General features: G+C 44.9%; 1 protein-coding gene across 1 annotated transcript; it reads left to right on the top strand.

Annotated features, from left to right (window-relative positions):
- Positions 1 to 9,822: 9,822 nt before the first annotated feature.
- Positions 9,823 to 14,277, top strand: LOC132504091 (hydroxycarboxylic acid receptor 2-like). Its single transcript, XM_060121114.1, is given in 3 exon segments — positions 9,823 to 10,905; positions 10,907 to 12,454; positions 12,769 to 14,277. Coding segments are annotated over 2 exon segments (1,086 nt in total). The 5' UTR covers positions 9,823 to 9,879; the 3' UTR covers positions 10,967 to 12,454; positions 12,769 to 14,277.
- The last annotated feature ends 11,251 nt before the right edge of the window (positions 14,278 to 25,528 follow it).

The following is a 25,528-nucleotide window of genomic DNA, read 5'->3' as shown; positions in this document are numbered from 1 at the left end:
GTCCGTGTCCTGTGTGTGATCCTGTGTTAAAAGATTCATGAGGGGCTAAAGACACAGATGTAGAGAATGGACTTGAGGACATGGGGAGGGGGAAGGGTAAGCTGGGACAAAGTGAGAGAGTGGCATGGACTTACATATACTACCAAATGTAAAATCGATAGCTAGTGGGAAGCAACCACATAGCACAAAGAGATCAGCTCTGTGCTTTGTGACCACCCAGAGGGGTGGGATAGGGAGGGCGGGAGGGAGACTGCAAGAGGGAGGAGATATGGGGATATATGTATATGTATAGCTGATTCACTATGTTATGAAGCAGAAACTAACACACCATTGTAAAGCAATTATGCTCCAATAAAGATGTTAATAAAAAAAAAAAAGATTCATGAGACTTTACCCGCCAAGGAAAGAAATCCAAAAAAATCCAGAAGCACACAGTAGGCTGAGGTTCTCACTAAAAAACTGCAAAAATAAACGAAAACAAAAATCAAATCCCCAACTGAAACAAGAGGGAAGGGGGCAGGGCACAACCTTTGAAAGAATGACATAGCCCAAGGACATGACATAAACTGATTAAAACCAAATGGGTCCAAGATGGCGGGCAAGTCAACTTCCGCTAGACCTTGAGCCTCAGTACACGCTCACTGTAACACATCAGCAAGCTAAATGACACACCAACAGGTGCCACGACAGTTCCAAGACCGACCAGAAGAATCAAAAAGCGGGCGGTGGCCCAATTCCTGGAAATCCCTGCCCCTTCCCAAAATAGCTGGAATACTCCTCCCCTCATTAGCCTATGAAATTACCCACCCCTATAAAAACTGACAACCCCATACCCCGTTGACTTTCTCACCTTCTGAGATGGCCCACACTCTGTCTGCGGAGTGTGTTTCTCTCTAAATAAATCCACTTCCTACCCATCACTTTGTCTCTCACTGAATTCTTTCTGTGATGAGACATCATCAAGAACCTGAACTTCATTAAGTCCTGAAACCAGGTGTGTGATCTCAGTTGGAAGACTGTGGGTTTTGGCCAGGTTTGGATCCCGGCACAGGGGTTCATGTCCCAATCTGAGGTGCACCGTTTCACAACCACAGTCTTGACTCTGGCTTTGCTTCTCTTTTTTAAAATGCATAGAATGTGATGAAACAAATGTTATCAAGAAGTGTTCCGAATTGTAAGGAACAGTCATATAGCTTTGCTGACAAAGCTTTGTTTAAACTACCTGGAATAGGAAAATGTCATCGATTTAAAAGAAATATTGTGTCCTCTGACTTATAGGGTCTTTCAGGAAAGTCACATAAAAGCGAGAAGGGATAGTAGACCATTATTGTTCAGGAACTGTATGGAAAAAATAAGAGGTACCTTTTATTGGTGCTGACAACATAAACATTTAGGTTCTGGTCTATTCTCAGAATGGGCTTCCTTACCCTTTCCGACAACCGACATGGTTAAGATGATGTCTGAGGTCACCAGTGTGCAGGGGCTGCTTGGATGGGACTGGAACTCTGGGCACAAGGGGTTGAGCCATTTATTCCCTAGCAAGGTGGGGAAGTGGCCACACTGCAATGCACAGTCTCAGCCTGCTGCCTTCTGGGCCTTTGAATCCACAGAGGTTTCCAATATTACTCAAGGCTCCATCATCCCAGTGAGTGCATAAATGGCTTCAGGATCAGCTAATATTGATAATTTGCAGGGCCCAGTTCAAAGTGAAAATGCAAGGTCCCTCATTCAGAAAGAATTGAGAATTTCAAGATGGCGACAGCAGGGCGTTAAACTAAACACAGGACCCTTTGAACTCATCCATGAAGCTGGGGCCATACATTTTATGTGTAGAGAGGCTGAGATAGAGCAGAATGAATAGATGGGCTCACATGTGGGCTTAATCTATACTCAGCTTCCAGTGATGATAGAGTTGCAGTGAGAAGGGGGTCAATATTTTCTTCCTTGTAAAGATTCATTCATTCATTCATTCCCTCTTTCAAGGACCATTTATTAGGCACCAGCTCTGTACCAGGCACAGTAAAAACACAAAAAACATAGCCTCTCACCCCATGGGTTCCATTTCAGAAACCAAGGAAAAAGTAAATTTACCATTCAGGGCAACTGCAGTGAAAGTGATAAACTTAGGGTTTACAGGAGAACCCGGGGCCCTTAATCCTGGCTTCGGGGCTGAGGGAAGGCTTCTCACAGGAAGTGACTTGTGAACTTAGCCCTGAAGGATGGAGAAGAGGCAACCAGATTGAAACCTAACGGGACCCTATAGGGCTCCCAGGTGTGGAGGCCTTTTTGTCCCCCATTTCTTATAGGCAAGACTCCAGCCTCCATGACCTTCCCTGAGTTCCAAAGGGCAGATTAGAACACTTGCTAATCAAGCGGGGAGCTGCCAGGAAACCACTTGAGGCAAGATTAAAGGGACTAGAAAAACTCATCAAGATTAGGAGACCAAGGGCTTCCCTGGTGGCGCAGTGGTTAAGAATCCTGCTACCAGTGCAGTGGACATGGGTTAGAGCCCTGGTCTGGGAAGATCCCACATGCCACGGAGCAGCTAAGCCCGTGCACCACCACTACTGAGCCTGTGCTCTAGAGCCTGCGAGCCACAACTGTTGAGCCTGAGTGCCACAACTACTGAAGCCCGCGCACCTAGAGCCCGTGCTCTGCAACAAGAGAAGCCACCCAATGAGAAGCCAGCGAACCGCAACTAAGAGTAGCCCCCGCTTGCCGCAACTAGAGAAAAGCCTGTGCACAGCAACAAAGACCCAAGACAGCCAAAAATAAAAATAAAAATAAATAAAAAGATTAGGAGACCACCTGACATCCTGCACACACTCTAATCTTGTCAGCAACCCCACCCTTTTGAAACTTTGCAGAATAAAGCAGAATGCAAGACTGTTACTGTCTTGATCCTTATCACATACCCCGACTATAAGACCCCTCCCTATTCCCCAGGGAAGGGGGGCAGTTCTTGAGGCGCTAGCCTACTGTGTTCCCTCTTTGCCTGGCAAAGAAATAAAGCCACTCTTTCTTTCTCCTCCATAACTCTGTCTCTGTATTTCTGTTCGGCATCGGTGCACAGAGAGTCAAGATTTCAGCATCAAGATGACTCAGTGGGGAAAGGTGTTCCAGTTAGAGAGGAGAGAGAATGAGAACACAGATTGTTTGGGAACCGCAGGAAGATCAATGGGACAGGAACGAAAAGTCCAGGCTGGGCTACAACAACCTGGTAAGAGGTGAAGCCCTGAGATCCACCCAGGTGAGAAGGGTCTGCTCACAATCTTTCTTGATAGAAGATTTGTGAATAGCCTTGCAGACCCCTTTCTTTTTAAACAGGAATTACATTTATTTAATCACAGAGGCATACACGTTTTTGTTCAAAACTCAAGGAACACACAAGTATGTAAAGTAAGCAGTTAGTCTTCCTTTCATTCCTCCATCTCATTTTCTAGAGGTGATGACTTTTTTTTTTTTTTTGGCCATGCCCATGTGGCACGCAGGGAGGGATCTTTGTTCCCAGACCAGGGATTGAACCCCTGCCCCCTGCAGTGGAAGTGCGGAGTCTTAACCACTGGACCACCAGGGAAGTCCCGAGGTGATAACTTTTAACATTTGGGCTATATACACTCTTGCACAAAACTAATGAATCTTTAGTTTTGCTAAAGCAACATAGATAGATAGATAGATAGATAGATGATAGATAAGTTTGCAAGGTGCTCTTATCAGGAATATCTTCCTATATCAGAACAGAGATTAAGCTCCTTGTTTTTAATTATGTTTCATTGTATAAATGGACCACATGTAGTTTATTTAACCAATGGCCTTTTAACAGACATTTAAAGTTATTTCCAATTTTCCTCTATTGCTGCCATCCTATGGTGAACATCCTATTCTGAATGATATATCTTTGGGTAAATATGCCAGAGGTTTCAGAAGATAGATTCTTAGACATGGAATTGTTGAGTCAAAGGACAGGCATATTGAGTGGGGTAGTGTGCACAGCGGCTGAGAGAATAGCCCCTGGAGCCACAGTGTGGGCTCAAATCCTATCTCCTTTCCTTACTAGCTGTGTGACCTCGTGCAAGTTACTTAACCTCTCACTGCTTTGTTTTTCTTGTCTGTAAAAGAATAATACCTATCCCTTAAGGATGTTCTAAGCACTAAACAAGTTTAGCTTATAAAGCACCTACACTAGTGCCCAAATGGAGTAGCTCTATTTCTATTAACCCTTATTATTATCTTGTATTAGTTCTTATTATATTAGCTTTTATTATAACCTTGATCGATACCACCAAATCACCCAACAAAAAGGCTGAACCAACTTAGACTCCCACCGACAGTGTATGAGAAATACTTCTTCCGTGCCCTTGCCAGCAGGCCCTTGTTCGGTTGCTTTGTTTCATAAGCGTTTTTCTCCTTCTTTTTCAAAAACGAAACAAAAACAAAAGCCTTTACTCCTTTAAAGTGGTGAAGTCCAATTTATCGGGTTTTTTGCTTGTTTGTGTGTTTGGGGTTGTACCTAGGAAGGCTTTGCCTAAGCCAGGGTCATGACGACTTACTCTCAGGTTTTCTTCTAAGAATTTTATGTCTTACATTTAGGTCTGTAATCCATTCTGAGTTCATTTTTGTGTACAGTTCAAGGAAAGGATCCAACTTCATTCTTATGCCTATTCAGTCATCTAGCAGCATTTATTAAAAAGATGATTCTTTCTCCCATGGATTTGTTTTAGCACCCTTGTTATAAAATCAGCTGACCATAAACGCAAGAGTTTATTTCTGGACTCTCAATCCTGCTCTACTGATCTATGTATCTATCCTTATGCCAGAACCACATTGTCTTGATTACTGTAGTTTTTTTTTTTAAATTAATTTATTATTTATTTATTTTTGGTTGCATTGGGTCTTTGTTGCTGTGCACAGGCTTTCTCTAGTTGTGACTAGCGGGGGCTACTCTTCGTTGCGGTGCGTGGGCTTCTCATGGCGGTGGCTTCTCTTGTTGTGGAGCACGGGTTCTAGGAGCCCGGGCTTCAGTAGTTGTGGTGCGCGGGCTCAGTAGTTGGGTCACACGGTCTCTGGAGCGCAGGCTAAGTAGTTGTGGCGCACGGGCTTAGCTGCTCCACGGCATGTGGGATCTTCCCGGACCAGGGCTCGAACCCATATCCCCTGCATTGGCAGGCCGGTTCTTCACCACTGTGCCACCAGGGAAGCCCCTTGATTACTGTAGTTTTGCAGTAAGTTTTTAAATTGCGAAATGTGAATTCTCCAACTTTGTTCTTCTTTTTCAAGATTATTTTGTTATTCTGGTTTTGCCCTTAGGTTTTTTGCAATAAATTTAACACCACGTTTCAAAACCCTGAAATACCTTTCTCCTTTCTTTTAATGTCTTTGTTAGTCAGTATCACCAGCTTCCTCTGCCCCCTTACTTCCCAATTTCTCCTACTTCTTCTTCTTCACTAGTGGTCCAAAGGTCTCTCATTTCCCAAATGTCCCAACTCAATGTCATTTACTACCTGCAGAGGCAAGTCTCCCCAAATACCACCAATGAACTGTGCCTCCTGAACCCACACCCTTATGTGGCCCTCCCCGTGGAAGATGGGCTGGCGTGGTGACTTGCCTTAGCCAGTAGAATGTGGTGGAGGTGATGTTCTGGGATTTCCAAGCCTAGGCGTTCAGAAGGTCTGCCTGTGTGCTTTCGGAAGTGTTGAGTAGCCTTGTAAGAAGTTCAGCGCGCTCAGTGGAAAGAATATGTGAAGAGGCTGTGTGCAGATGGCATATAGAGAGACACAGACCATATGAAGAGGGAGAGAAGCCCAGGCATCCCACATGGCCTGCGTGAGCCTACCTGCCATCTAAGAGACCCCAAACAAGGACCAGCCAGCTGAGCCCAGTCAACCCACAGAACCATGAGAGATAATGCAATGGTGATTGTTTTAAGCCACTAAATCTTGTGGTGGTTTGTGACACAGCACTAGATAACTAAAACAGAGACCCCAGCTACGTTCAAAGACAAACAGTGAGAGTGCCAAATTCTAACCACTAGACCACCAGGGATGGATGGATAAACAAGGTCCTACTGTATAACACAGGGAACTATATTCAATATCCTGTGATAAACCATAATGGAAAAGAACGTGAAAAAGAATATATATATGTGTATAACTGAGTCATTTTGCTATACAGCAGAAACTAAACACAACATTGTAAATTAACTATACTTCAATTAAAAAAAAAAGTCTCTGGGGTTTCTGATCTGTAAAATGGAGATGGTGATCATAATAGGACATCTCACAGGGTTTTTGAGAGGATTAAATGAGATCACGTAGGCACATCTCTTAGCCTCATGCCTGGCACAAAGCAAGCATTTGATAAAGGACAGCTATTGTTATTAGTATTTTTTTAAAATAAATTTATTTTATTTCTTTATTTTTGGCTGAGTTGGGTCTTTGTTGCTGCGCGCGGGCTTTCTCTAGTTGCGGTGAGCGTGGGCTACTCTTCGTTGCGGTGCCTGGGCTTCTCATTGCGGTAGCCTCTCTTGTTGTGGAGCATGGGCTCTAGGCACGCAGGCTTCAGTAGTTGCGGCACACAGGCTCAGTAGTTGTGGCTCATGGACTCTAGAGTGCAGGCTCCATAGTTGTGGCGCACGGGCTTAGCCTCTCCGCGGCATGTGGGATCCTCCTGGAGCAGGGATTGAACCCATATCCCTGCACTGGCAGGTGGAATCCCAACCACTGCGCCACCAGGGAAGCCCTGCTATTGTTATTTTTAATTTTAAAAAGTAGTTCCGTCCCGTTCAGGGGCACATTCCAGTTGTAATAAGAGAACTAGGCATGGAGATTCGAGTTAATTGTGAAAGTCACAAATGTTAAGCGGAATTTCCCCCAAACTTGGTAGAATCACTGCCTGAGCTGTTGAAATGATTCACTGGAACAAGTTTCTGTACAACTCATGCACTAGTAAGAAAAAAAAAAATACATAAAAGGACAGGAGCAAGACAAAACATGCCCACAGCACAATCGGAAGACAGGAAATTCCATAGCAGGGCCAGAATCCAGGGAGGCTGGGATTGACATTCTGTCTGAGTAGCTGTGGACCTGGATTTAGAATCCTAGGGTGTGAGAACTGGAAAGAAGCTGGAAGATGGTCTCATCCCCCACTTTATACATGAGGAAGCTCAGGGGTTAAGAGGTTTCACGGCTAATGATGGTGTGAGAAAAAGGCATCCAGGGCCTCCAATTTCTCTCTTTTTTTCAAACGTAACAGTATCTATTGTTGTTCTTTCCTAATTTTATCCGTGGTATTGGGTTTTTTTTGTTTTCATTTTTTAAGATTTTTTTGATGTGGACCATTTTTAAAGTCTCTATTGAATTTGTTATAATATTGCTTCTGTTTTATGTTTTGGTTTTTTGGCCGCGAGGCACGTGGAACCTTAGCTCCCCGACCAGGGATGGAACCCGCACCCCCTGCATTGGATGGCGAAGTCTTAACCGCTGGACTGCCAGGGAAGTCCCCTATGACTTTTTATTTCTTTTTAAAAAGCAAATATTGGGCTTCTCTTGTGGTGCAGTGGTTAAGAATCCACCTGCCAATGCAGGGGGCACGGGTTCAAGCCCTGGTCCGGAAAGATCACACATGTCACAGAGCAACGAAACCCGTGGGTCACAACTACTGAGCCTGCGAGCCACAACTATCGAAGCCCATGCGCCTAGAGCCTGTGCTCCGCAACAAGAGGCGCCACCGCAATAAGTCCACACACTGCAACGAAGAGTAGCCCTGCTCGCCACACTAGAGAAAGCCCACGCCCAGCAACGAAGACCCAATGCAGTCAAAAAAAAAAAAAGAAAAAAAGGAAATATTATGAAATTGTAAAACTTAGAAACGGAGGATCCCTTGCAAATTCCAGTTCCCCAAAATAACTATCGTGAATGGTCAGGTTTTCTGACTCTTAGTTAATAAAGGCACTTAGGGTTTACTTTAGGGTTACTTAGGGTTACTTTATGAATGTCATTGACAAGTCCACATGCATCCAAGAAGGGAGCAGGATATTCACAGGCAGCAAGGATGGGAAGCAAATACTAGTCATTTCACTAGAGTCTAACTACAGCCATATAATGTGACCTCAACCCAGTACAGCCTTCTAGAAGGGGCAATAATATAAGAGGCAGTGTAGTGTAATGGTTAGGGACACAGGCCTTGAAGCCAGGGCCAGATTCAAATCTTATTAGCTGTGCAGCCTTGGATAGATGACCAACCTCTCTGAGCTTCCTCATTTTGACATTGGAATCAGTAACAGTCCTTACCTCATGGACTGCAGTCAGGGGAAAACAGGATAATGTATTTCAGATAATGATGGGACTTCCCTGGCGGTCCAGTGGTTAAGACTCCGCGCTTCCACTGCGGGGGGCACAGGTTCAATCCCTGGTGGGGGAACTAAGATCCTGCATGCCGAGCAGCACGACCAAATAAATAAAGAAATAAAAATAAAGCACTGAGTGTGGCGTCTGGCACAAAGGAAGCTCCCCCTACCGGAGGTGCCAACACCATCTTCATCATCGTCAAGTGCCACTGCCTCCTGTGTGAGTCTAACATTAGATCATCCTGACTGCCGTTTCCTGGGAGGAGTCTACAAATCCCTATCGTGGAACCTGGGTGTGAAACTAAAGAAGCAGATGTCCTACTTCTCACTCAAAGTAGAAGCAACACAACTCAGAACCTCTTGCACGGCAAGAATTCATCAGACCAAAATACTACAGGGTGGAAATGTTCTGTAGTGTTACACCCAATTATATCGAAAAGCAAAGAAATGATGTGTGCAACGATGACCTGCTGCAAGGCAGAGGTCAAAGTCTTTTTACATTCTCTAAGTTTAATTTTCCAAAAATGGGGGCTTTTAAAATATTACGTGCATCGTGGGGGAGGTTGTGTGCGTGTGGGGACAGCTGGCATACCGCTGGTATATATACGCTCTGTACTTTCCACTCAGTTTTGCTGGGAACCTAAAACTGCTCTAAAAAATAAAGCTTATTAATTTTAGTAAGTCACGTGCTCAACAATAAATTACTTACTTGAGCAAGAAGCCATCTCAAAATCTAACACAAACAAAGAAAAAAAACTAACTTATTGTAACATACCACTGGCAACCCAACTGGGTTCAAGTTTTCAAGCATCTTATGAAATGGCATGCTGCTCTCAGATAGCTTTTTTTTCCCCTTAGCTGGGGATTAATTGCAGGGTTCTGGTGTAGAAAAGCAACCCATGTTTTACAAAGAAGATGGCATGGAAACATCAAATGCAACACATCTGTCCTCATAAAATACTAGACAATTACTGTCCTCTCGACCTTTCCAAAAAAAAAAAAAACCATACACATGCTACTGTTTCCTAAAACATAAGCCTGTTAATATTCCATGCAATTCTTCATGTTTCTGTTGAGAAACATGAAGTAAATTATTATTGCTGTTGTTGTTTTGTTTATTATGCAAGGCAACCACATGACAGTGAATTAATTCTCCCATGTTAAGTATTCAATATACAGGCACACAGCCTTCCACATTTCAGTCTGCTTGAATTATGTCATGTCATAATTCACAATGACAGTCTGCTTGCCCAAACGTATTCTTTACATTTAGAAAATTCTGTGGGTTCTTATATGCCCGGGGATTTTTTTTTTGTTATTTGTTTATGCAAACAGCAGGTTTCATAAGAGACTCGCTGGCTTTTTTTTTTTTAAAGCGATTTCGTAGTTTCCTGGTAACCATTCAGTCATCTATTTCAACACCCTGACATGACATAAAGGCGAGTGCTGAACCACAGGTTCGCCACTCAGACCCACACCTTGTTCCCTGAGCGTTCGCTAGGTGAGGCGCTCCCTAAGACCAACGCGATTCACTCATGAACCTGTCCCACCCGCATTTTCTGGAAATAGGCAAGAAGAACTGCTGTGTGTTCCGGGATGATTTCATTGCCAAGGTGCTGCCGCCGGTGGTGGGGCTGGAGTTTGTGTTCGGGCTCCTGGGCAATGGCCTTGCCCTGTGGATTTTCTGCTTCCACCTCAAGTCCTGGAAAGCCAGCCGGGTGTTTCTGTTCAACTTGGCTGTGGCTGACTTCCTCCTGATCATCTGCCTGCCTTTCCTGACGGACAACTATGTGAGGAAGTGGGACTGGAGGTTTGGGGAAGTCCCCTGCCGGCTGATGCTCTTCATGTTGGCCATGAACCGCCAGGGCAGCATCATCTTCCTCACGGTGGTGGCCGTGGACAGGTACTTCCGAGTGGTCCATCCCCATCACGCTCTGAACAAGATCTCCAATCGGACGGCGGCGCTCATCTCCTGCCTCTTGTGGGGCATCACTATCGGCCTGACGATGCACCTCCTGTACAAAAAGATGCTGATCAGGAGTCACAATTCGAATCTGTGCAGCAGCTTCAACATCTGCGATACTTTCCGCTGGCACGACGCCATGTTCCTCCTGGAGTTCTTCCTGCCCCTGGGCATCATCCTGTTCTGCTCGGCCAGAATCATCTGGAGCCTGCGGCAGCGACAGATGAACAAGCATGTCAAGATCAAGAGGGCCATCAACTTCATCACGGTGGTGGCCGTCGTCTTCACCATCTGCTTCCTGCCCAGTGTGGCCGCGCGCATACGCATTTTCTGGCTCCTGCGCACCGCTGGTACGCGGAACTGTGACACCTATCGCTCAGTTGACCTGGCGTTTTACATCACCCTCAGCTTCACCTACATGAACAGCATGCTGGACCCTTTGGTGTATTACTTCTCCAGCCCATCTTTCCCCAACTTCTTCTCCACCTTGGTCAACCGCTGCCTATGGAGGAAGGTGCCGGATGAGACCGAGAATAACCGCAGCACAAGTGTCGAGCTCACGGGGCATCTGAGTACTACCAAGAATGTTCCCGACACTTTTAATGGCCAATCCCAGTGAGCCTCAGAGCCCCTCTTATCTGACGCTGGCCTCTCCTTAAAATAACCAAGCCAAGAAGGGAGAGGATCATCAAGGACCAAGATCTCTGGAGAAGCAGCTGGGCTGGTACACAGAGTAACATCACGAGCCTTGGCCTGTGGTTTCCCAGAACTTCCAGATCCAGAGAATCAGATTTAGAGAATCGGTCTGGCAGCATAGGCTGCTTGGTTGCAGCGTGTCTCCACCGGGATCTCGGGGGAATGGAGGAAGAAGCTTCTAGGCGTCTGAAACTTCTGTTCAATCTCGGACACTCGCAGAACTGAAGATGGCAAAACTGTCCACATTTCTGCTGCTGGAGAGTTGGAGCCACAGAGACGCCCACTGGCACCTGTGACTCACCAGCCTCTTTCCTTCACCTGCCTGAGACTTTGATGGTTCTCGGCTCCTGGGGCAACGCCTAGCCTGTTTGTGGGCTCCCACTGGGATAAGGAAAGCTAAGTGATTGGAGGGGAATTATTGCTCCTGGAGGGAGCCCAGGCATCATGAAACAAGCCAGGAGGTCACCTGGGTTCTGTGGGACCAATCCATCTTTCAGCTACGCTTTAGCAGAAATGGACCAGACAGAAACTCATAAGCTCTGGTTAATATCTGAGTTTCCAGTGCTGGTAAAGAGGGGATTTGCCCCAGCAGGGACTGAGCAAAACAGTGTTACTAAGGGAAAGGAAATGGCATTTATGTTACAACCTGCAAGGAATCCATTCCTCTCTTGTTTACACAAATTTGAAGGTTGAACTGTTAAAAAGACTTCAGGGAGAGAGCTGCTTGCCACCTCTGTTTGCTTTTATCACTAAAAGGGAAATGCTGCCCAATGGTTAGAGGGGGGAAGCTTCCTCCTGGTTCATTTGCTTGTGTTTCTATAAGAAATCTACCACTTCAATAAATTTTGCTATGAGACACACAATCTGGTGTTGCATGTGTCTGGGTGATGGTTCACAGACATGGACTTCTTACTTATGTGGAGAATTTTATGTGTTGTTAACCCATAAAAGTTTCAACCAGGTTGCCCTGGTAGAAAAATACCACATACTGTAAAGTAAGAAAAGGACGTGACTCTAACCTGCAACATGAGATAGTTAAGTAAAACTTACATATGCATTCGAACAAAGATGGGAGAGAGCTGGGAGAAGTAAAAGCAATTTAATTCAGAAGGGTAGTACAGACAGGACTGCAAGGGCACTTTGCTTTATTTAGGGCTTGGTGAATGTTGCTATGAGTATTTGTGTATTAAAAAAGGCATCCAGCCAGACTAGGGGAGGAGAGAACTTCCTGTGGAATGGTTTCAGTTCCCAGTTCTGGGATGGAAAGGAGACGTACTGGTTTGAGTCTGTGATCGGTCCAGGTTTCTGTTACGCTTTCACTTCCACTCAGTTCTTTAGCAAGATGAGGCTTGCTTTGGCATTGTGGCTCGGACGCCAATAAGAAATGCAGATACTCAGCCTCCCAGCCATGGCTGAATGGCAGTAAAGGAAGAACGATGAACCTTCTTGAGGTTCTGAAGTTTTTTTTTTTTTTTTTTAAAAGTATTTTTTATTTATTTATTTTTGCTGTGTTGGGTCTTCATTTCTTTGCATAGGACTTTCTCCAGTTGCGGTGAGTGGGGGGCCACTCTTCATCGCGGTGCGCGGGCCTCTCACCATCGCGGCCTCTCCCGTTCCAGAGCACAGGCTCCAGATGCACAAGCTCAGTAGTTGTGGCTCACGGGCTTAGTTGCTCCGCGGCATGTGGGATCTTCCCAGACCAGGGCTCGAACCCGTGTTGCCTGCATTGACAGGCAGATTCCTAACCACTGCACCACCAGGGAAGCCCCTGAAGTGTTTTTTGATCAGTGTGCTTGTCTGTTTTTTCAATTAACTCCTAGAGACAGAAAGTTAAAAGCAGAGATCACCTTCTTAAAGAGGAACAGATGAGCAGAGCTGAGCTCAGAGGAAAGCAGGGATTCCCCCAGCCCCAGATGCATGAGTCAGCAGGGAACCCAGTTGTGAAACTCCAACCTGTTCAGAACTAACAACCCACATCCGTCCTTTCGTTCATTCATCCCATCAGCTTTTATGTATTAAGCACCAGCTGTGTGCTGTTGTGTTCTGAGTGGTTGATGGAAATAGAGCAAGGAACAAGGTCCCCAGGACCCTCTTCTCATAGAACTCACATTCAAGGTGGGGAGGCAGACAGAAAAGAAGTAGACAAATAAATGGAAAGGGAGCTTGGGATGTCTATGAGGACTCTGAAGCCAACAAAGCAGGGTGACAGGCTAAAAAGGGGGTGGGACTGGGATGACTGGGAAGTGACCTGGAGCTGAGCAATGAATAACAAGACAGAGCAAACAGTGCAAAAATCTGGAGGAAGGGCATTCTAGGCAGAGGGGATGGTAAGTGCAAAGGCCCTGAGGTGTGTGAGTGTATTAGTCTCCTAGGGCTGCATAGCAAAGTACCACAAATTTGGTGGCTTAAAAAAACAAAAATTTAGGGTTTTCCTGGCAGCGCAGTGGTTAAGAATCTGCCTGCCAATTCAGGGGACACGGGTTCGAGCCCTGGTCCGGGAAGATCCCACACGCCGCGGAGCAGCTAAGCCTGTGCGCCACAACTACTGAGCCTGCTCTCTAGAGCCCACGAGCCACAACTACTGAGCCTGTGTGCCACAACTACTAAAGCCCGCGCGCCTAGAGCCTGTGCTCTGCAACAAGAGAAGCCACTGCAATGAGAAGCCCTTGCACTGCAACGAAGAGTAGCCCCCGCTCATCGCCACTAGAGAAAGCCCACGCACAGCAACGAAGACCCAACGCATCCAAAAATAAATACATAAATAAATAATTTAAAAAGAAAAGAATGAAATAATGCCATTTGCAACAACATGGATGGACCTAGAGATTATCATATTAAATGAAGTATGTCAGACAAAGACAAATACTGTATGATATCATTTATATGTGGAATCTAAAATATGACACAAATGAACTTATTTATGAAACAGGAACAGACACAGACATCGAAAACAAACATATAGTTACCAAAGGGGAGAGGGGGTGGGGGAGGGATAAATTAGGAGTTTGGGTTTAGCAGATACAAACTATATATAAAATAGATAAACAAGGTCCTACTGTATAGCACAGGGAAGTGTATTCAATATCCTATAATAAATCATAATGGAAAAGAATATGTATAACTGAATCACTTTGCTGTGTATCTGAAATGGACACAACATTGTAATCAACTACTTCAATTAAAAGAAAAAGAGAGAGAGAGCAGTCTCCTAAATACTTCTGTTTCCCTGTCCAGGGGAATGCCAACATTAATTTTAATAAACTTATTTATTTTATTTTTGGCTGCGTTGGGTCTTCGTCGCTGCATGCGGGCTTTCTCCAGTTGCGGTGAGTGGGGTTTACTCTTCGTCGCGATGCAAGGGCTTCTCATTGTGGTGGCTTCTCTTGTTGCGGAGCATGGGCTCTAGGTACACAGGCTTCAGTAGTTGTGGATCGCGGGTTCTAGAGCGCAGCCTCAGTAGTTGCAGCGCACGGGCTTAGTTGCTCCGCGGCACGTGGGATCTTCCCGGACCAGGGCTCGAACCCGTGTCCCCTGCATTGGCAGGCAGATTCTTAACCACTGTGCCACCAGAGAAGCCCGCCAACATTAATTTTAAAAGGGAGCAAGCAATGACATTCTGGGCTAAACCAATGGCATATTCTACTCAGTCTCAAACTGTGTGTGGTACAACGTGTGAGTGTGTGTGTGTGTGGGGGGGTGTAACTATACGTATGCATGTCTGTGTGTCTATATACATATTGGAAGGGGCAGTTATCATCATTTACACATCTCTTTTTCATTACTTCCTCTATATTTTGGAGGGTACCAGTTCTTGGGGTCATGAGTTCCATGAGTTTACTCTCTGCAATGTAAAAAAGTAGGACTTCCTTTTAGCTGCTCCCAAAGAAATGCCCTGGGACTTCCCTGGCGGTCCAGTGGTTAAGACTCCTCGCTTCTACTGCAGGGGGTGCGGGTTCAGTCCCTGGTCGGGGAACTAAGATCCCGCATGGTGTAGGTTAAAAAAAAAAAAAGGGGGGATTACCCCTAAGTCCAGAACCATAAAATCAGGTGTACAAAATTGTCTTTGTTTCTGATTTTATGAACTCTCTTACCTTTCCAAGTTTATTAGCCTATCTGCCCCAGGGCACCTTGCCTGACGGGAGGGGATTTAAACTGCACCTAGTGTTCTGGTCCTTAACATGCCTTTTGGTTTAATAGTCAATCCGCTGATTATGGGCTGATTATGGTCTGTCAATCCTGATTATGGTCTGTCAATCCGCTGACCTTCCTGCTTACAACAAGCAGTTGGATTCACAGACGGTCCGTCAAGCCCAGCTCGCCTCTCTCTTCCCCCACTTTGCTTCTACAATCAGAATTTAGCTGAGGGATTCGGTTAACCACAGTGCCTTGGTGAAGCCACTAGGTACTGGAAATTGACCAATTACCAACCAACGGAAATATGGATCATCGCCTGCTCCCCCATCCTTTGGATCAAATTGGCGACTTCTTCAAATTGGAAAGGAAATTCTGATGAAATTCTTCAGTCGTTGAGGCCGGGTTGTTTGTGTTACCAGAAATTCCTCTTTTTTTATTTTTGTCCTTTCTCATGGTAGGGAGAAGATGCCTTACTATAACTGTTTAACTCCAAGTGCTTATGGATGAAGTAACTGAAACACACGTAAATTAACTTAAGCAAAAAAATTAAAGAGAGAAGAAATATAGCGGTGTTTCTAAACTAAGAGAGAATTCAACCAGGTGTGGGCAGACCCAGGACACCAGCGCACAGCTCTTCACCCGCCTCTTAACCATGAACATGATTCAACCCTTAATACCTGTGTCTCTCAGGTCAGATTCTCATAAGAAATAATCTGATTGGTCCCAAACCACATTTTATAAAAGGGTCATTAGGACAACAATCACATGGCTGCTGTGTAAAGGGTTTTTTTTTTTTTTTTCCAGTTTTCTGGAGATATAATTGACATACAGCACTGCAGAAGTTTAAGGTGTAAGCATAATGATTTGACTTACATACAACATGAAATAATGATCATAAGTTTAGTAAATATCTATCATCACATATAGATACAAAATTAAAGAAACAGAAAAAAATTTTCCTGTGATGAGAACTCTTAGGATTTACTTTCTTAACAACTTTCATGTATAACATACAGCAGAGTTAATTATATCTGTCGTGTTATACATCACATCCCTAAGAATTATTTATCTCATAACTGGTAGTTTGTACCTTTGACTATCTTCATCCAATTCCCCCTCCCCCACCGCCTTCCTCTAGTAACTACTAAAGGGTATTTTAATTTTTAAATATTAATTAATTAATTTATTTATTTTTGGCTGCATTGGGTCTTCATTGCCGCGCGTGGGCTTTTCTCTGGTTGCGGCGAGCAGGGGCTACTCTTCGTTGCGGCGCGCCGGCTTCTCATTGCGGTGGCTTCTCTTGTTGCAGAGCATGGGCTCCAGGCGCGTGGGCCTCAGTAGCTGTGGCACGTGAGCTCAGTAGTTGTGGCTCGAGGGCTCTAGAGCACAGGCTCAGTAGCTGTGGCGCATGGACTTAGTTGCTCCGCGGCATGTGGGATCTTCCCGGACCAGGGCTCGAACCCGTGTCCCCTGCATTGGCAGGCGGATTCTTAACCACTGTACCACCAGGGAAATCCCTAAAGGGTATTTTTAAACTACTGTTTATATGAACTCATGCTGACTGCCAGGCGTTCCTCAGATAACATTTCAGACCACCGCCCACATCACTCGCTTAAAAACCACGTTTGCGCTTTCAGCAGACTTGATCTCAATTCTCTTGCTTCCAAAATTTCTGCCACGTTACAAAACTCTGGAGAACAGACAGGTAATCAGCCAACCTTGAGGAAGAAATGCAGTTCACACTGCCCCAAACCCAAACAGACGTGGACCTCCAGATGTTGACTGCTAGAGCCCTTCCGAAGGCCTTCCTAGAGAATTAAAATCTTTGCAATTTTATATATTACTTAATAAACTCGAGTCCAAGACATACTCTTTGGCAGGCTTAGCTGTGGTGAGTACCTAGCCATGACATTCTGTTCACTGAGTTCTGCGTCTGCTATGACACAGGAAACATGGCTATTTTTACAGCCCGGTGCTGGGTTCTCTTGGGGCTCAAGTTTAAGATTTGGTCACCCTCTGTCTCTTCAGGGAGAAGGGATTTGCATGTGGCATTACAAACATCAGGCCTGATCACAGTCGCATGGCCCTGTCTTATGAAAGGCAAGCACTTCTAGGCTCTTAACAAATACTGATATACTGGGCACTGGCCAGTATAGAGAGAGATTTACGGGCATCAATAGGTATTGGGAACAGTACATGACATTTCCAATGCAACTGAAAAGAACAGAAAACTGCCTACTGATGTCATCAGGTTGAAAGACAGTGGGTTTCTTTTCATTGTGCTTACAAAATATCCCTCCTTTGGAATACAATGCTTCAGTAGGAAAATGGTATTGATTCATTTTTTATTTCAGTAAAACAACATGAGGCAAAGATTGGCTCATAATTAGAGAGATGCTTCATTTAGCATCATTTTATCGCTATCAATTATTGTATGGAAGATTTCCTCCACGCCGTCGGCCAGACACTATGCCTAGTGTTTTCCATAGGTGATCTCGTTTCATCCTTTCAGTAACTTCATAGGGTAAGTGCTATTCCATTTCACAGATACGGGAACTGAGGTCCAGAGAGTTTGAATAATTTGCCAAAGGTCATAGGACCTGTAAGTGATGAACCGAGGGAACAAGTATAGGCAGTCTGACTCCAGAGTCTTTGCCTTTAAAGTTCCGAAACAACGCAAAGTGAGAGATGAGCAACGTGAACTGAAAAAAGTAGGGTGAGTGCCTTGACCCATTAGGGGTCAATAAATCCAGAACTTTTCAGGCTGCCCGACCATTAGGGATCTCCCAGGTCCAGGCTGAGCTCATGTACTTAAGCTGCCAGGCACCGTGCTTGGCACTGAGTGGATCAATAAATGTTAGCTTCCCTTCTTCCAAAGCTCACTGGTGACTGAGCTCTTTCTCCCTTGTTGAATATTCTTCTCGTCTTTCTAATGAAGCTACCATCTCACGAGGAGGCAGGTAAACGATGTTCAGTGCAACAGTGTTTGTAATAGTGAAAACCAGGAAACAACCTAAGTGTCCATTAGAAGGGGAATAGATAAACAGCAATACAGGCACCCAGTGGAATACTATCAATACATAGCAGGGAAGAAAAAAAGGAACCAGAGTTACCTGTATCAATAGAACTGAACCTTGAGCATAACATCTAGAGCAAAGAGCAAGTTGCCAAAAGATACATGTAATATGATAACATTTTTTAAAATGTTTAAAATATGCTAAACGAAATAACATGGATTTTGGAAGCATCCGTATGTAACAAAACAAAAATCATGGAAGAGAAGGAGGCATAGCAGCTGCAAGATACAGATGACCCCTGTGGAGGAAGGAGGAGCACTTGATTGAGGGAGGCCTCAACTGTCTCTGTAACGCTTTTACTTTATTTTAGAAGAAGGATCTGCAGATGTCCTTCAAAGGGGGAATGGTTAAACAGCCTGGGACACGTGCATGCCATGGAATACTACTTAGCAATGAAAAGAAATAGACTATTTGACACATGTAACAATTTGGGTGGATTTTAATGGCATTATGCTAAGTGGGAAAAAAAAGACCAATCTTAAAGAGTTTCATACTGTATGATCCCATTTATGTAACATGCTTGAAATGACAAAATTATAAAGAAAACAAATAGGGAATTCCCTGGCAGTCCAGTGGTTAGGACTTTATGCTCTCACTGCCGAGGGCCCAGGTTCAATCCCTGGTCAGGGAACTAAGATCCTGCAAGCTGAGTGGTGCAACCAAAATAAAATAAAATAAAAATTAAGAAGATGAATAGATCAGTGGTTGCTAAGGGTTAAAGAGGAGGGAGTGGGCATTGTACAGTATGAGGGTGTTCCCTCATGGTGGCAGAACCATCTGTATCTTTTTTTTTTTTTTAGCGGTACATGGGCCTCTCACCATTGCGGCCTCTCCCGCTGCGGAGCACAGGCTCGGGAGGCGCAGGCTCAGCGGCCATGGCTCATGGGCCGAGCCACTCCGTGGCATGTGGGATCTTCCCGGACCGGGGCACGAACCCGTGTCCCCTGCATCAGCAGGCGGACTCTTAACCACTGTGCCACCAGGGAAGCCCCCATCTGTATCTTAAATGTGGTGGTGGTTATACAAATCTCCATATGTAGTAAAATGTCATAGAATTAAAACAAAGACATACAAGAAGAAGAAGGATTGTTAAGTCTGGGTGGTAGGAACACAAATTGTGTTATTGGTTTTTGATCTTTGTGAGTAGGAGGTTGTATACACACATGATCAGGTAACCTGACGGGACTATGGGGCAGATGCTACAATTCAGGCCCTCTCTCTCCATGTTCAGTTTTTCCTCCACCTTCTTTTGCATCCCTCAAAATACCCACAAATGTCCTTTATGTTTTAAAGATTTTATGGCTGGCAACTTGGGAAACTCATAAAGGGTAGCCCAAAATTAGCTTGTTTATGAAACCATAAGGTTAAAAACTCTTACAAAATGAAATAAGGGACTTCCCTGGTGGTCCAGTGGGTAAGATTCCACACTCCAAATGCAGGGGGCCCAGGTTTGATCCCTGGTCAGGGGAACTAGATCCCGCATGCATGTCCCAACTAAGAGTCCACATGCAGCAACTAAGACTCGGCTCAGGGCTTCCCTGGTGGCACAGTGGTTAAGAATCCACCTGCCAATGTAGGGGACACAAGTTCAAGACCTGGTCCGGGAAGATCCCACATGCCGTGGAGCAACTAAGCCCGTGCACCACAACTACTGAGCCTGCACTCTAGGGCCTGCGAGCCACAACTACCCATCCTGCATGCCACAACTACTGAAGCCCATGCTCCTAGAGCCCATGCTCCGCAACAAGAGAAGCCACCACGATGAGAAGCCTGCACACCACAACGAAGAGTAGCCCCCGCTAGCCACAAATAGAGAAAGCCTGCATGCAGCAATGAAGACCCAATGCAGCCCAAAATAAATAAATTTAAAAAAACAAGGAAAAAGACTTGGCACAGCCTAAGTAAATAATAAATAAATAGACAAATAAATATTTTTAAAAAATGAACCTGGAAAACATAACGTGAAAGTCAGATACAAAGGGCCACATACTGTATAATCCCATTTGTATGAAATGTCCAGAAGAAGCAAATCCATAGAGACAGAAGGCAGACTGTGGTTGCCAGGGGCTGGGGGAGGGGAGATGGGGTGTGACTGCTAAAGGGCAGGGGGTTTCTTTTTTGGGTGATGAAAATGTTTTGGAACTAGATAGAGGTGATGGCTGTACAACACTGAGAATGTACTAAATGCCACTAAACTGTTCACTTTAAAGTGGTTCATTTTGGGCTTCCCTGGTGGCGCCGTGGTTAAGAATCTGCCTGCCAACTTAGGGGACATGGGTTCGAGCCCTGGTCCGGGAAGATCTCACATGCTGCGGAGCAACAAAGCCCTTGCGCCACAACCACTGAGCCTGCGCTCTAGAGCCCATAAACCACAGCTACTGAGCCCGTGCGCCACAACTACTGAAGCCCGCATGCCTAGAGCCTGTGCTCCGCAACAAGAGAAGCCAACGCAATGAGAAGCCCGTACACTGCAACAAAGAGTAGCCCCTGCTCACCACAACCAGAGAAAGCCCGCACACAGCAATGAAGACCCAACGTGGCCAAAAATAAATAAATAAAATAAATTAAAATAAATAAATAAATAAAATAAAATGGTTCGTTTTATGTTATGTTAATTTCACGTGATTTAAAAAAGAAAACTGTTACAACTCTATAGAGTAGCTGCCCCTCTTCTCTAGCTCATCCTCTCTCCCATCTCTGTCCATCCCCACTCTCCGTCCCCAGTCCTCTCCTGGGTCAGGCAAGATCCCTGCCCCAGAGGGGGTGGTCTGAGGATGGACTTAGGGTGGAATACTAGGTATGAGTCAGTGTCTTGTGACTTCTGGTCGTTTCTAGCCTGGGTAGTTCTCGTATAAACATTTTCCTCAGTTTCACTGAATACAACTCCTTAGAGCAAGATATAAACCAGGGTGTCTGTTATGAGCTGATTTGTGTCCCCCTCCACCCAAATTGCTATGTTGAAGCCCTAACCTCCAGTACTCTTTTTTTTTCTTTTTTAATATTTATTTATTTGGTTGGGTCAGGTCTTAGTTGTGGCAGGTGGGCTCCTTTGTTGAGGCTTGCCAGCTCCTCAGTTGTGGCATGTGAACTCTTAGTTGCGGCATGCATGTGGGATCTATTTCCCAGACCAGGGATCAAACCCGGGCCCCCTGCATTGGGAGCACAGAGTCTTAACCACTGTACCACCAGGGAAGTCCCTCCAGTACCTCTTAATGTGACTGTATTTGAACAAGGGGTGTTAAAGAGGTAACTAAATGAAAATGAGGTCATTAGGGGTGGGGCCCTAATTCAATAGGACTGGTGCCTTTATAAAAAGAGGACACAGAGATTAGGACACAGATGTGCACAGAGGGAAGACCATGTGAGGACAGGGGGAAGACGGCTGTCTACAAAGTGAGGGGAGAGGTCTCAGAACAAGTAACTCTACCCACTCCTTGATCTTGGACTTCTGGCCTTCAGAACTGTGAGAAAATAAAATTTCTGTTGTTTAAGCCACCCAGACTGTAAAACTTTGATAAGGTGGCCCGAGCAAACTCGCACAGCGTCTGATCGTCTTTGTCCTATGCCACGTCAGCCAGTGGTTTCAGAGCTCAGCTGGAATGCCATATGTGTTTATTTAAAACCACTTATCACCTATAAATTAGAATAGAATTTCACATAAGGCCTCTTGTGCTACACAGCAGAGAAATTCAACTTAAAAAAAAGTAGAAGAAGGGCTTCCCTGGTGGCGCAGTGGTTGAGAGTCCGCCTGCCGATGCAGGGGACACGGGCTCGTGCCCCGGTCCGGGAGGATCCCACATGCCACGGAGTGGCTGGGCCCGTGAGCCATGGCCGCTGAGCCTGCACATCCGGAGGCTGTGCTCCGCAACGGAAGAGGCCACAACAGTGAGAGGCCTGCATACTGCCAAAAAAAAAAAAAAAAAAAAAAAAAAAAAAAAGTAGAAGAATAACATTAAAGACAGGTTGACTTTTCACAGGCAACATTGCCCAACTGCCTCTTCTCTCTCTCCAGCTATCTTTTGTTTAATGATGGAAACCAATCTCAAAAGTCATTAAAATGCATATTTTTAAAAAACTGAGAGAAAAAAAAATCACACTTCTCTCTGAGGTTCCCATAGAAGCTGACATTTCAGTCATGATTTCAAAAAAAAATTTTTTTTAAACGAAACAACTAAAATTATTATAGTCCATCCAGAAAAAAATTGCTGAATAGTCTTATCTACTGTTAACATTTCTAACAAAGAATATTCACATAAAGCTCCTAAAAATTATCCTTCTAAAACAAAAATTGAACCATGCCTCTTTTCCTAACCTCAAAAACCTTCAATTATCCAAAGAATAGAGTTCCAACTCAGCACAGTCTTTGCTGCCAGGCTACCTGGTATCAACGTGGGGTGGAGGTGAAAGGGAATGGCTTTTGGAATTAGATGTTTCTGGGTTGAAATTCCAGCTTTCCCACTCCTTGGCCAGGTGCTGGGGGTGCAGAGAGGATGACAGAGGTCCTGGGCTTAGGATCCTTACAGCTACAGATATTTTATACTGAAATATAATTCACATGCTATAAAATTCATCTTTTTTTTTTAGGTCATTTACTTTATTGAATATCTTGTGTACTTTCTTATAGTCTTAATTCAAGAGACTTTCTTTCAGATACATGCCTAAAAAGCCTGAGAACAGCAGGACAGCCAGGGCACAAAATTCAAACTCCTGCCCGGGCCCTTCCTATGTCTTTCCCATTGAGGACTAAGCCAGCACTTCCCCTCTATCTCAACAGCCCAGTGATCCCTCCTTTATAGCTGACAGAGTGAAATAAAATGGAATCTGGGAGAACCAACCAGTTGACAGAGGGAAGCCGGAGAAACTCTCAAGAGAGATGGTCCAGCTGATTCTGGAAGCCGCAGCAGGTCCCTGGGTATGGCTGCATGCTGGCAGAGGTGACCAGGATGTCCTGGGTCATAGCCTGGCTCCAGACACAGACTGGATTCCCAGCCACCCAATCCACGCAACCAAGACACCATGCAACTCTCTGAGGATGCTGTCCTCCAGCCCTCAACCAAAGTTCACTGACTAAAAACACGAACTAAAAACAGATACTGATGCTTGATCTTAGACAAAAGGCTGAGAAATGATAAATTCATCCTTTTAAAGTACAGTTCAGCCATTTTTATTATTGTATATTCACAAACTTGTGCAAACATCACCACTGTCTAATCCACAACTTTTTCATCATCCCGCCCCCAAAAACCCCCCATGCCCATTGTCAGTCATGCCCCATAGAGCTGCCCCAGCTCCTGGAAAATACCAATCTACTTTCTATCTCTATATCATCATTATTATTATTGTTATTATTGTTGTTGTTATTATTATTATTTTGTGGCCATGCACCACTCAGCTTGAGGGATCTTAGTTCCCTGACTGGGGATTGAACCCGGGCCCTCAGCAGTGAAATCGCAGAGTCCTAACCACTGGACTGCCAGGGAGTTCCCATGATGTATTTTTAAATGAAGAAATGCCATTACAATGTTGGAAAAATTGAGGTAGGGCGATTTGGGCAGGGGGCCTTAAACAGGCTTTCTTCCCCATCTGGTTTTTGACTGTTTGTTCTTCTGAAGTTGAGTCCAACAGTCTTGTGGGACTGAGCCCTTCACCTGTGGGATCTGATGCTAATGAAACAGAGTAGGACCCTGTGGGGACCTCCCGGGTTCAAATCCTTTCTGTGTCCCCTGTTTCTTGTTTGTAGGAAATAGGCTTTATTCAGCCTCCCTGACCTTCCGAGTTCGGAAAGGGCAGATTTGAACAGTTGCTTATCAGGGAAGGGAGGGGATGCAGAAACAAAGGAGGAGCAGTGAAGAAACAATAGTGCAGCCTTGGGGCAGGGTCCTGGTTCCTCCTCAAGGGATACACAGAACAATATCTTTGAGTTCTTCTGTAGGAACTAAGACCCCCACCCAGGTGGAGGATGGTAACTTCAGGCCAAGCACGAGATTCCTGGGACACTGTCCTGTTACCTCACCACCAACCAATCAGAAGAAAGTCTGCACACAGTGGGAGGTGATGAAGACTCTGACCCCATCCCCAAATGATTTCCCTTTAAAAACTTTCCTGGTCAAGCAAAACATTTTGAGGTGGCTTTCGGACACAAGTCCGCCTTCTCCCCAGGTTGCCAGCCTCCTGAATAAAACAAGTTTTCCTTTCCAACCAACACTTGTCTCTTGAGGATTGGCTTTTGAGTGGCGAGCAGCCAAACCCACGTTTGGTAACAGAAGGTGAGTAGAATCTCTACTGAGAGCTAAATGAACAGTCTGGGAGACCAAGTGCAAGAAATGTCTCCAAACATAGAGCAAAATGATAAGGAAATAGAAATCTGTGGGGAAAAATAAGAGAGTTGGAGGATAGCTCCTGAAGAATGAATGAACACACAATAGGAGTTCCAAAACAAGAATAAGCAACAGATCAACAAATAATAGGAGAAAATGTTCCTGAAATTACTAAAGATCAGCAACTGCAGATTGACAGGGTTCACTGAGTTCCAGACTGGTCTGATAAGAGTCATATGTGGGCATATTCTGGTAAAATCACCAAACCTGGAAGATAACCATCTTACAAGCGTCAAGCAGAAAGCAGAAGATATGCACAAAGGAAAAAAAGTCAGACTGGCATTAGATTTTCATCTACGCTATGGAAAGATGACAGTGGACCAGTATCTACAGAAGAGAGAAAGGACTCCGACCCAAGAATCCTCTATCCAGTTTTCAAAATACTTTGCATCTATTGAGGCAAAAGGAGAAGAGTCAAGGATACCCCCAAGGATTCAGAGAATATAACTCCCAGGTCTTCATCTGAGGAAATGACTTGAGAAAAGACTTACCAGACTACAACTACACCTGAAAAGAAAACTGAAAGAAGAAGAAAACAAAAGAGAAAACAGTGTTAAGAACACAGGCATAGGATGTCTTACATCTAAGTGGATCCAGAGAGGGATTTGTGTAACAGAGAAGGACTCTTGAAACCAAATGGACCTCCTCTAAGGGAGTTCTAACAAATACTAAATTATTTCAGCCAAACCTCAGAGACTGGTGAGTGGGGGTGGGGAGGTAAAGGGTCTCATGGGTCTCATTGGGGAAGATGGAAAAGGAAAGGAGGAGAGGGAGGAAGTGAAAGTGTTCTAAAGGTCTCATCTCGGAGGGATGAGGGAGGAGGGGAGGAAACAGATCTAGGAGCTGGCAGGACAGTGCACCTCCGTGTGGGACATGGTGAGTTACAGGCTTCCCATGATCAGGACAAGGAAATTTGCTTTTGCCTAGTTGAAGCCAA

Source organism: Lagenorhynchus albirostris, chromosome 14, assembly GCF_949774975.1.
Source record: "Lagenorhynchus albirostris chromosome 14, mLagAlb1.1, whole genome shotgun sequence".
NCBI lineage: Eukaryota > Metazoa > Chordata > Mammalia > Artiodactyla > Delphinidae > Lagenorhynchus > Lagenorhynchus albirostris.
Note: the sequence above shows the minus strand (reverse complement) of the source record. Positions and strands in the feature narration are given on the sequence as shown.